The sequence below is a fragment of the Bombyx mori genome, chromosome 18 (assembly GCF_030269925.1).
Source record: "Bombyx mori chromosome 18, ASM3026992v2".
NCBI lineage: Eukaryota > Metazoa > Arthropoda > Insecta > Lepidoptera > Bombycidae > Bombyx > Bombyx mori.
Genome location: NC_085124.1, coordinates 13455483 through 13468942, shown reverse-complemented (window position 1 = coordinate 13468942; position 13460 = coordinate 13455483). Strand labels below are relative to the sequence as shown.

At 35.6% G+C, this 13460-nt stretch overlaps 2 protein-coding genes across 7 annotated transcripts in view; one reads left to right on the top strand and one right to left on the bottom strand.

The window, feature by feature from the left end:
- The window catches only part of LOC101743885 (echinoderm microtubule-associated protein-like 2), a 103664-nt gene extending 100447 nt beyond the window's left edge, over positions 1-3217 (top strand). For all 6 annotated transcript variants that reach the window (XM_038017309.2, XM_004926768.5, XM_038017308.2 and 3 more), the window contains one exon: positions 312-3217. In XM_038017309.2, the coding sequence (XP_037873237.1) occupies positions 312-437 (126 nt within the window). In that variant the 3' untranslated portion in view covers positions 438-3217. The remainder of the gene's footprint in view (positions 1-311) is intronic.
- Positions 3218-4896: 1679 nt separating this feature from the next.
- On the bottom strand, positions 4897-10671 carry LOC101743733 (mitochondrial import inner membrane translocase subunit TIM44). Its single transcript, XM_004926767.5, has 8 exons — positions 10473-10671; positions 10295-10390; positions 9706-9867; positions 9149-9290; positions 8749-8855; positions 7168-7257; positions 6300-6422; positions 4897-5511 (listed from the first exon to the last, which is right to left on the bottom strand). The coding sequence occupies exons 1-8, from the start codon at positions 10473-10475 to the stop codon at positions 4924-4926; spliced, it is 1311 nt and encodes a 436-aa protein (XP_004926824.1). The 5' UTR covers positions 10476-10671; the 3' UTR covers positions 4897-4923.
- Positions 10672-13460: the final 2789 nt, after the last annotated feature.

Here is a 13460-nt window from a genome sequence, read left to right as displayed (position 1 = left end):
CCACTGAGTTTCTAGCTGGATCTTGACAGTCGCTATTCAGATCCGGTGGTAGGTTCTGGGTAGTACTGCTCTTGCTAGGGCTAGTGTTAACAACGTCAACAAGCTAGACGCTAGTGGGTGGCGCATTTACGTTGTAGATGTCTATGGGCTCCAGTAACCACTTAATACCAGGTAGGCTGTGAGCTCGCCCACCCATCTAAGCAATAAAAATATCCATTTCGTGGGGTTTTTTTTTTAAACCTGATTTTTGGGGCATTTCGAGTGAGATTTGGGGAGAATGCGAAATTGTAATCTGGTCACATTGGTTGCAGTCGCTGTGCCACGCGTACGGCGGGCACTCGTCGCACGTGACGTGCGTGCGCTTCACGCAGGACGGCGCGCGCCTGCTGTCCGCCGGCGGACTCGACACCAGCCTCATGCAGTGGCTCGTCGACTGAGCGACCACACACCAATTACCTCCAATATCATTCCAAACCTTTCACAGTACTTCAACTAGGCCGCGTGTCGTGGGGCACGTATTATAAAATAAAAGCGACTTCTCCATACAAAATCGACTTGATGCTCTAAAGATGGAATTTGAAAAATAAAATTAGCACTCTTAAGATATCCGCTTGAGGTCGGAGGTTGTCAAACTTGTGCTAAGTCACAATCTACACGCGCCGCCGCGACATGTGGCCGAGGCTGTAACAAACTGAAAACAGGATAATAAGAATTTTAATTAAACTGAACTTGCATAACTTTTTATATAAAAGTAGTTTTGATAACCCTAAAGATGCCGTGAGGGCTGCTCTTGGCGAACGTAAAAGTTTATTCAAATAAACACTTTACGATTAGAGGTAGAAAGTCGAATTTTGCAATTAGAAGCACTGTGTTGTGCACTCTGTGTAATATCTAATATAACACGTGTAATCGAAGCCTTTTGTATGTGATTGTATTCATTATGATTATAAACTTATACGGTTGAGTTCACGTACAACTCGGTAGGAAAATATTTAAATAAAATTTTAATTGATAAAGCCATTATTTTCAATAAAAAGCATAAATAAATGGCAACACACATTATTTGCCCGGTCTTGTGTATTCATTCACGAATAATAATTTTTCTCTTAAAAATATTTAATTGATTTGTAGTAAGTATCAAATGGCACTAAAATAAATGTTTTCATTAAAAATCTTATCTACCTACTTAAGTTTTATAATCAAAATTAAGTCATACAACATCTAATCTATTTGTTTGGAATAAAAAACCAAGTGTTTCTGTTAACATTAAGATCTATTAATTTCATCATATTCTACACATTTTCTATTTGATAATGTACACGTTAAAGTATATAAGGTTTGGTTAAAATGAATCAAAGGTTTCTATAAGTTAATTCAATGATTTCTGAGCGTGAACTCTATCGACATTAGCAACACATGTTGGCCAAACTTCGACCAACGATAATGTATTTAAACCCTTCGACATATTGGTCGCACGATGTGAATGCCGACGACCAAACTTGAAGGGTTTTGATTTTGTATTGTGCCCATGGACCAACGCAGCGTGACCGCGGACTCTGACGAACCGAACGGTGACAGAGTAATTATGGAGGGTAGAGATAAGGAGCGCCATCTTTTATAGGGGGGATGAGTTGAAAAGTGTTCACCTGTAAACAGCAAATTATAGTTGGGAGACTCACCGAAATAGCGCTAGTGTAGCAAGTGGAAACTATATGAATATAGCTTTTTTAAACAGAGTCAAGTGTGGTAGTTTATGACGCTGTTTTTTTTAACCTTTCCGCTTGCTACTACAGCGCCATCTTAATTAGGTCCCTTTCAGTTGATACTATTTAATACACAGAGCTAATGCTCCTTATTTCTACCCTCCATAAAATAAATAAACCGCATATTTGTCGTCCAACTACGGCCAACATGTATTGCCAACATGCAGTTTATATATCGTTTATCACATTATTTAACTTTAGTGTTGAATCGAAGTGGAGTCGTGGCGACTGATTAAAACCTTTATTTCGAAACGATCGCTCCAAGAAATTAATAATAGAATCCAACAAGCTCATCTACGAACATCTACACAAACCAAATCGAATCTATGAGCAAAACGAAATTATTTGATTGTCTCATGTAATGTTCTAAATTACCGAGTAGACTTTTAAGATCGTTTCTAAATAAAGTAACTCGGATGGATTCCGTCGAATTGTAATACGCCTATATATTATTTTATACGTTTTTAATTATTGCAACACTAACGTATTTTTACACTGGCAACATTTTGCTAAATAATTTATAATATAATTGAGCTTATTGTAGCTGTACTTTATTTATAAGTATTTTTTTAAAAGTATATCTATTATAATAATCGAACTTAATAAGAATCATTGTGGATATTTTTATGTTAATTTTTAAGCCGTGGAGATCAAGATACAAATTAGTTTTTATTTTGAATTTAGTTTTATTTAAGTTAAGCCTTTGTGATTTGTGAACATTTTTAATTTCCATAAAATAATCTACTAGAGCTAGTATGTCATAAATTTTAATCAATACACTTTTAAATCAATGCATAAATTCTTGGCATTAATATTTAATAACTAAAAATTCAAATTTTGAATGTAACGGTAGATACTAAAACATATAAATTTGCGTCCACACTAACCTATTTTATTATTTTTTAGTATACAATAAAAAATTCACAAATCACATTAATATCGGTTGTAAGGGAGTGCTCCAGGAAATGGCGTTCGAAGACTCGTATACCTTTTCGGTGTTAATTTTGCACCCAACACGATTGACAATTGGACCTCATGTCTCAACTCAACGGGCTCCGATAACCAGCTACAAACAGGTGCAACTAGAGCAACAAAAAGACGCAATATAACCCGGGTCGATTCGGGTAATACTTTGGCCTCAACGAAATACTTTTTTTTATTGCCCTTGTAGGCAGACGAGTATACGGCCCACCGGATGATGAGTGGTTACCGTCGCCCATGGACGTCAGCAATGCCAGGGACAAAGCCAAGCCTCCCGACAGCCGACGCTCGGTTCAAAGCCCCCAAGTACACATTCCTTAGTTAAGCCGGTTCGTAACCTAGTCACTATTAAGCTTCTTTCATTTTCTCTCATTGTCTAGTTTAAGTTACTAAAACACATTAATGTTGTATATATTATTTACGATTTTTGTCGGCTATTTTCAACGTGCCTCTAATATAATGATTTTATCTTTGATTCTTGTTTTATTTATCGATGTCCGCAACACAGCTTCGTAACCTATAATACCTTACGCAAGAACTCATCTTATTAGCTATTTTAATGAAAGCTACAGTGATCCAATGGTAATTCATTTTCTTTAACTGGCAACACTGTTTAACTTAAGTTTAGGGATTAGAATAAAAAAGGAATTTCTACAGAACACGAATTTATTTTTAACAATTATCAATAAATTATAAAGTAATTTTCCAACTGATATTGCATTTTAAATTTAATAACATTCATAGACTATATGTTACGACAACGGACCCTACATTTCTAATCCGAAATATGTATGTTCTATACAAATAATTGTTCTAATCTATTGGTGGTTAGAAGTCTTGTGATTCCGCACGGGTAGGTACGACCTGCCTATTTCTGCCCTGAAGCAGTAATGCGTTTCGGTTTGAAGGGCGGGGCTGCCGTTGTAACTATACTAAGACCTTACAACTCATGTCTCAAGGTAGATGGCGCATTTACGCTGTAGATGTCTATGGACTCCGGTAACCAATTGACATCAGAGGGACCTTGAGCTCCCATTTAAGCAATAAAAAAAAATGCATAAACTTTAAATTTTAATAATTGTAATTTAAAAACCTTCACATAACTTACGTTCTTAAAGCGATAGGGGACAGAAGATTTTTAATCAGCTTTTAGAGTAACAATTAATTTGTACTTCATTGAAACTATTTGATTAAGTTTTTCTCAACTTAAAATCCACTGTGACAAAAACCATCATCTATATTAATCCACTAAAACTTATTGAGAGTCACTCTGTAAATGCAATTTTAAACGCCAAGTCGGATTAAAATGCCGTATGACATTAATTTGAAAATAATCAGTTCATTATGTATTCAATTGTTATTCAATATCAATCAATAATATAATATTTACAAAGAACTTTTGTCTTCCATATTCTGATTCATTAATATATAGACAATATCAACAAATATTTTTACTGCTCAAAATACATTTGCTGATAGCATTTTATATGCAAATTGGGATAAACACGTGACTTCAACTTGATACTAAAAAATTAAATAAATATGCTACAAATGATAGTTTTTGTGTAATTTTTGTGTGACACAGATTGTGAGCTTCCTTCTGCTAAAACAAAGAATCGATAGCTCTGATCCTAATAATGCAACATCAATACGGTTGTAACTTTATTACTCGTCTGTTGCACGCAATGTATAGATAAGTCGAGGCACGGGGTCATCGCCCTCGCGGTGACAACGACAAGCACACTTCGCTTTAGATTACGGGTTCACGAAACTAGAACTAATGCAAGTACTTATGCTCATAACAATATTGATACTTCATTGTTATTACTATGACTATTATTATCAAGTTATTGCACTGATTCTATTAACTGTTCTAAAACTTTGCCTCACAGCTTGCATTATTCGAACAATCTGTTGGGTTTCGTTATGATCAGAAATAATATATTTTTAATTTGATGAGTACCGTCATACTAAGATCTCAAACCGTCATACATACCACCGATAGATATCTTATAGACATCCTAACAAATGCAGGTACATTTTCAGTACTCAACTTAAATGACACTTGCTCTTTTCATTTTTCCATGAACTAACAGAACATCACAGAAGACACAAGTCACAGTCGAAGGAGGGTTAACAAAAACACTGTATGTCATGTATGACTCAACTATTTAATGTCCTATATCAGTTGTTCTACACTGTTGGCTGACAGCTCGAGCAGCCGCCACGCCGACTTGGGGTTGAGCTCCTGGGGGTCCCGGCACAGCACCCACACGTAGTTAACCCTCATAACTTTATCCGGAGAACCTTCGATAACATTCCCTTTGCCGTCTCTGACACACATTATCTGCTGCGATTGGAACGTGATGACGAGGACCGGCCCCTGGTCCATCATCTTGCCCATCACCAGCTCGATCTGTTCGATGTCGAGGATCTTGGAGTCCAGCCGATACCCCAGCTGCTTGCACTGCTTGATCGGGGTTGCGAGAATGTTGAACACGCCCTCGTAACACCAGTCCTTCAGTATTTCCAAGTCTCCTCTGACCATAGCCTCTAGAATGTTCGGTATGATATCGTTGGCGCAGTCTTCGAGAAATTTCTGTGCGGTGAAGTTCGGGTCGATTTTACAGATTTCCGTCAACGTTTTCGATAGTTCAGTCTTTTCAAACATGTTCCCGAACAGACTTCCCATCTTTTCTGTGAGCAGCCGCGACGCCCTCACCACTGGATTGTCCGATTCTTCGTATTTGATTTTCCAATCTAAAACCTGAAACCAACGTCCATTAAGATTATCTAAACAAAAAAAATGTGAGCCGTCACGGAACGCCTGGCAGATGTGAAACATCGACATTATTTTGTAAAAGTAATATGCAGAAAAGAACAGATTGTGATAGAAACTAAATATGTCATAATAAAATAAAATATTACGAAAAAATAATTTGTTTTCAAGTAAAACACAGGTTATGTGTACTGTAGTAAACAACACTGTATACACTACGGAGTATATACTACGGAGTATACACTATAGGTATCAGAGCTCAGTGTAGTGAGGGGGATGGCTTAACGCCGGATCGAGTGGGAGAGAATCGCACAGTCGATTGCGCACACTACTGCATATAGACTGTATATAATATATATCATCATATAGCGTGGCGACGCGTCGCCACGGCATGCGTCGCCACGCCAGAAATCGATTTTACGTGCGGCTATAGATGTTTCACATCAACACTCCATTAGTTTACAACACTGCAGTAAGTACCACCGCCCTGCCTATTTCTGCCGTGAAGCAGTAATGCGTTTCGGTTTGAAGGGCGGGGTAACCGTCATAACTATACTGAGACCTTACAACTCATACCTCAAGGTGGGTAGCGGCATTTACATTGGAGATGTCTATGGACTCAAATAACCACTTAGCACCAGGTGGGCTGTGAGCTCGTTCACCCATCTAAGCAATAAAAAAAAACATTTCCAGTGTTCCACAAACTCCATAGATTGCTGACCTTATTATGTTTGGAGTTGTCTGAGCTCCTCGCCCTGGGTGCAGCACAAACATACCTTATTAACATACTGATTGTTGTTCTTGAAGTTCTCCCACTGCTGATAAAACTTTGAGTCCTTGTGCAATTCCACTCCAGTCGTCTCGGTGTCCGGAGAAAACGTTCTTTCGTCTTCTGCGACCTGAATATAACGTTTTTTTTTGTTCACTCACAGTTTCGATTTTAATGTGAAATGAAAATATCTAAGGCTGTTGTAACCAATACAAATAATAGTAAGGTGTTTACCAGAGTTAGACTTGCAATAAAAAAGTTTTTTGTTGTTGTCACAGAGCTGAGTGTTATTTCTTTTCTTGTTATTGTCAAAATTGCCACAGAGCACTTTTGTGACATCTCTACATATTAAATAGGTAATGAATATAATATAAAAAAACCTTTTATGTGCATTCCAATTATGGATCACAGATACATTTTACTGGATACATGGAGTCTTGTAAGTCCGCCCAGGTAGGTACACCATCATTCTGTTCATTATTATCAAGGTAATTCTGCATTCACATTGTGAACATCAATGACCATCCAATAACCACTTAACACGATGAAGCCTGAGCTTGTCTGCTGTCTATGCATTAAAAATCTTTTAATTTATTTATTTTATTGCTTATATGGGTGGACGAGCTCACAGCCCACTTGGTGTTAAGTGGTTACTGGAGCCCATAGACATCTACAACGTAAATGCGCCACCCACCTTGAGATATAGTTCTAAGGTCTCAGTATAGTTACAACGGCTGCCCCACCCTTCAAACCGAAACGTATTACTGCTTCACGGCAGAAATAGGCAGGGTCGTGGAATCTACCTGCGCGGACTCACTCCATTTTTGCAGCAAAACTTAGGTACTGATCATCTGTGCTATGCTATAATAGAATACCTCAATACGTTTCCTTAAGGCGACAGGAGCGATGTAGACACGCCCCTCGAGCCCTCGGGGTGACATTTCGTTTTTCACAACTTCTGTTGCCTGATAATTAATAAAACATTATTTAAAACAATAAGCTCTTCGAAATATACAAGTTACATAGTTCTTTAAATATAATTACCCATAGAGTTTGGGTTCGTTTTCAGAACATTATTATCAAATGATTTTATTTCATCGCTGTGTATGTCATCTGTCCGGCAAATTCCATTCTAAGACCAATTGATAGTCTTTACTAATATGGTATTGAGACTTCGAACTCTCAAAGCGAGCACTGTGATTCACGTAATAAATAATATCGAGGAGATAAGATATAAAAAGCTATTTGGTTAAAGTGAAATTTTTGAAATTTTACAGGAGAGCTATTACGCTAATTTAAAATTTGGAAAAAAAATCTTTTTGAAATATTTGAATGGTTTTTTTTTTTTTTATTGCTTAGATGGGTGGACGAGCTCACAGCCCACCTAGTGTTAAGTGGTTACTGGAGCCCATAGACATCTACAACGTAAATGGTGTAAATATAAAGTTCGATTAAAACATCGAATTGGTGATGCTAATACCAAATAAAACGAACCTGTAATTACAAAGATAAATATTGCGTGTTAAGCGAATGTCGTTTAAACCAAATAGCCTCTTACCCGTTGACATGTAGTCTAATAAAGGCATAACACTTGAAATGTAGCTTTCTTTTTCCTACCTATGCTGATGGCCTTGAGAGGATATGTCAGCGTAACCTAAAAAGTATGTGAGCTCACAGGGATCAAACCTGACGACGTTGCTAACACTGGCCCTAGCAAGAGCAGTGCTTCGCAGAATCTACCACCGGATCGGAAACGCGACCCACTGAGAAGATCCGGCGAGAAACTCAGTGGGCTGTATCTATGGGTTAATTTACTCGTCGAGCCCTTCGTCGTAAACGACGGGTTTGGCGAAGGGAGACCGGTGCTTGAGGTACCTCAAGCAGCGTTAGTCGACCGGGAGGATCCGAAATCACGTGTGAAATTTTGTAACGAGCTTAGTTGTTAAGGAACAGAAAAAAAGATTTAAATTGTAAATGAAGTTAACACATAAAAATAATGACAGAGATAACACTAACTTCACAAAATAAATTTGATTCTGTTTTCACAAAAATATATAGTATTTCATTGTTCTTATTGATTTATATAATTAATTTCTCAAATATTACATCAACTTTGTCGGATTTGTACGGATCTTTATTCCGGTTTTATGACACTCACTATGTCTACTATTAACTATGTATCGACGCTTGAAAGGCAAACGTGACTAAGCGACAATAACTGCTTTGTACATAAATTATAGGCAATAACCATATTCGATGCGCAAAAAAATATATATTTCTAGGTCTATTAAAATAATTTCAATCCTACAGCTAGATTCGTTAAAATACAAATTTTTTCAGGGATTTAAACTTCAAATTAGTCTACTGTAAAGTTCACGCATTGTCGCTTAGTCACGTTTGCCTTTCAAGCGTCGATATGATCAGAAAGGAATAAATATGTGAATAAAACCATACACCTGCGATATAGTTCTGAAAGCAGAAGTTTGTCCAATTCTCTGTCCTTTATCCGCTATACCCTCCGCAGCACTGCGAGCCGTCTTCGAGATGTCCTCCGTAATTTTCCCTGTAGAAAAATTATACCATTTCAATTCAATTTAAAAAAAAAATTTTTTGTTTGAAATTTTCACATAGATAAAGCACATACATATTTAAGTGGAATTGTAGATTTTCTAGCAGGAAAATTCTCTTTCTACTATTAAGTCTGGCGACCTAGTTAGATGTAAGAGTTTATTAGCCTGGCCAAATGAATAGGCATACACAAAAAAAAAAACAAATAGGTCATAAAGTTATCTCAAATGGACAAATTTTTCATGAGAGGACTCAATATATGGGTAAAGAGTTACGGGATCAACTAACCTGCTTTTTTGGCTATATCACTTTTACTCGCCTCCTCTAGCACATGCTCCATTTTTCCTTTGATACCCTCAATAGTTTCTTTCAAGACTTCTGAACTCTTCGACGCTTCTGATTCAACGGCGTGAAACTTTTTCCTAGCTGCCTAGAATATACATAAACTTCATAATAATTCACAAAATTTTCAAATTAACATACAATTTACACATTAAAATTTTATTATACTGTACTCAAACCCTGAGATAATTTACAGAATACACATATATTGTTTTTTTTTTTTCACTCTAATTGATATTCATTTTTATCTTTTCTGAGAAAAATAAACTGTTATCTGCATTAAATAATAAAATCGGTAAATGTATTAATTGCACACCTCGAGTATCTCTATCAAGATGTTTTATTATTTTCTACTTGTGGTTAAAAGTTTATGGGACTGCTATCGTGAACAAGGTTCACAGGTACAGGTATTTGATAATAATAATTACGTCTTTAACAATTTATTCTGGAGACCTTGTAAGGTACGTCAAGAATAAAACGACATCTTATTCCTAAAATCTTACTTGCAAAGCTTCCGAGTTCTCAAGTTTCTGTGCCTCCTCTCTGAACTTCTTTATATTCTCTTTCATTTCCTTGTTCTTTGCAATATCCTCTTTGATGTTCTCTATTATTGATGAGAAGAATCCTTTCCTTGCAGAATACTGCCGACATTCTTGTATGGTGTACTGGAAATGTGATTTTATTATGAGGTAGAATTATTTAAATTATATATGAATAAGTAGTAGTTTTTTGAGTCAAAATTAAGGATATCTTTATTTTACATCTGATGATAACATTGTCTAATAGTCTTTAGTCATTGCTGGTAACAAATCTTCAGGATTGCTTCGACCTATTGAACAGCTGGTGTCATAAGATACTTAGTCAGAAATAATGCTTATTTATATTTCTTTACATTTCAATATCATATTGAACTTGTAAAAATGTTACTATAAATTTAGGTATTAATTTTTTTGGACAGCATAATTAAAATTTAAGAACATAGGAAATTAATTACACAATACATCTATTACGAAACTTTTGAAACAAGTGTGTAATTCCTGAAGCTTATACTGCCATAAAAATATTAAAACTTAATCACTTTATCTATGTTACCTGGTCTGATTTTGCCGAGAGTGATGTTGTCTTCAAACTCGAAGGTAGAACACATTTCCAACGAGCGGGACTATATAATAACTGTCTATATGCATGCTAAAACGAAAAAATATCAATATTTAAATTTCAACTCCAAGGACACATTATCTAACCTATAAAATAATATTAAACAGTTTACCATATTCGATAACAGGAACAGGTCACACGGGATACACTATTATAATATAATTATTATATATAATAAGAACAGTGTATTCGAAAAAAAAATTAATTAATTTATTGTAAAAAGGAATTTAATTGTATAATTTACGACATCGGTACAATTTCATCATAAATCCCTGCTTCTCTGACATTTGGATCTTATTGATTGACATTTGACAATTCTGAACACAGACTTGGATTAATTGTTGGCAAGTTAATTATGTAACACTTAATATTTGAGATCTATAGATGCAGTTCTTGTAATATTTTTGCTTTAATTTTATATATATCATTTATATTATATAGTTTAAGGCTGAAACACAAAATCGCATCTTTTTTTTAAAGTATCATTATGCCGTGCAGTCTTTGCCTCAAATCTAACAGCTCAGCTCTAACAGTGTTGGATGGTTGAATTTGAAGGGACTGGGTTCAGTAGGTAAGGGGCTATAAAATTTAAAAACACTGCTTCATGGTTAATATATATTGCAAACACTTTGTACACTATTACAATATTTTATTTTTCTGTTTTAAACATTTAAATAAGCATTCCAATATTCGAAAACTGTTACTTCACATGTGACTTGTGTTGCCTTTTTTTTTTTTTTTTTTTTTTTTTTTTTTTTTTTTTTTTTTTTTTTTTTTTTTTTTTTTTTTTTTTTTTCGGGCCGGGGGCCGAACCTCCTACGAGGTCCCCGCGCATACGGGGCGCGCGGGGTATGTGAGACTCAACGATCTGCAGGTGTTGAGAGCAGATCGCGGGCCCAAGGATTTTAGGACCCACCCACTAAACGACTCCCCTGCACTCTTACACCCGACGTCCGATCCTCTCCGAGGTCAGAACCCGGATGAGGTTGACTTGTGTTGCCTGCCATTACTTACACATACAAACTCCAACACACCCCCTCAACACTTGCACACATTTAAAGCCCTGTTTAAAATTTAATAGAATATACTAAAAAACAAATAACTCACTAAGCTTTTTATTTTTTATTTTTTTTTATTGCTTAGATGTGTGGACGAGCTCCTAGCCCACCTGGTGTTAAGTGGTTACTGGAGCCCATAGACATCTACAACGTAAATGCGCCACACACCTTGAGATATAGTTCTAAGGTCTCAGTATAGTCACAACGGCTGCCCCACCCTTCAAACCGAAACGCATTACTGCTTCACGGCAGAAATAGGCGGGGCGGTGGTACCTACCCGTGCGGACTCACAAGAGGTCCTACCACCAGTAATTACGCAAATTATAATTTTGCGGGTTTGATTTTTATTGCACGATGTTATTCCTTCACCGTGGAACCGTATTCTACCTGACCGTATTCTACCTGACCTTCGTAAGTTAAATATTACCTTCCACACATGCCAAATTATACATTAATATCACACACCCACTTACATTTAATTACTGCCACTTAATCCCCCTCAATTCAACCAACAACTATTAATTCAACCTTTCAAACATAATACCAACTTTAATATCGCTACTTTTAATCCTTTCTCACTTGACCAACTCCTACTCGACTAAACATGTACTTTCATTAAACCACACAACCATTCAATCTTAACTTCCCTTTTAACTCGCTGTATAAAACATCACTAACTATAATAGTCTTAAACTACTTCTCGACTCTTTACATAAGCTCATCAAGTTTAGGTATTTAATTTTTTTTATCTCCATTTAGACTACTCACAACATGAACTTCCTTAAGTTCACTTATAAAACCTTAATCTCCTTGTCGATCTCTTTAACCATAAGCTCCTTCTCCACGACTCACAACATGAACTTCTTTATGTTCACTTAAAAACCTTAATTTCCTTCTCGACCTCTTTAACTATTTATAATAACCTTTCATTAACTTTTATTATCATTCATTTCTTAAGTTTTCTCACTTATGCACATATGTTAACCATTCAATTATTGAAGTGAAAACTTCTTTAGAATCGTGATTTCAAACCGGATGCAACGGAAAAAGCGACAGTAGAAAGAGACGGACATATACATTTATAAGATTTAACGTGGGAGAAAATGAGATAGGAAGCATTACAGTGTTTTTTTAATACAGCGCCATCTATGAGGTGGTTTATTAATAATGTTTATGAAATCTATCGTTATTATTTTTAATTTAGGATAATACTTGAAGTTAAGATTTTAATTCACAGAGGGCGTTAGCTCATACTATAAAAGTTGATGATTTGCAATAATAATTATGTACTTGGTCTACTAAAGACAAAATTTTACATACATATACATAAGATAATTGTATTTTAGTTTTTGAAGGTTTCACTTCTATCACGTGTGAATTGCATACATGTTTTTTTTTTATTACAAAACTAAAATTCCAAACAACAATAATCAAAACTATAAAAGAGACTCAAAAGGATTTGTAAATATTTTTGTATCAGAATGGAAATTATTTTATATCAATTAAACAAACATATCTTTGAGCGGAGACCACGAATGATAAATGTGACACAGAACGCCCTCAGGCTTGGTGGAGTGACGATTTATGCAGGGTGGCTGGTGGCTCTGGATGAGAGAAGTCGAGGATCGTGCTCAGTGCCGTACAATTGAAGAGGTCTATGTCCAGCGGTGGACTGCTGTAGGCTGATGATATGATATATGAAACAAACTTAAAGGAAATTAATTACTAGAATTTTGACCTGAAAAAATAGAGATTATTACATATTTTCAGTACTTGGAATTTTAAAGTTAATACATTCATTTTTCGAAACATTAAAATGTGGTTAAAAAATATCGATAGTTTTTGGAGAAGCCTACCCAAATATTCGGTTTGATTACAAATGATCGTCTAATTGTTTAAATAACAATCGAACTAAAAGTGATATAATATTGTTTCTTGACAGTATGATTTTCTAGAACGAAATTCTCGTATATTAAATTTAATTTGAATTATAGTTTTGTTTTAGAAGAGTTACATACATGGACTTTTGAAACGAAACTTTT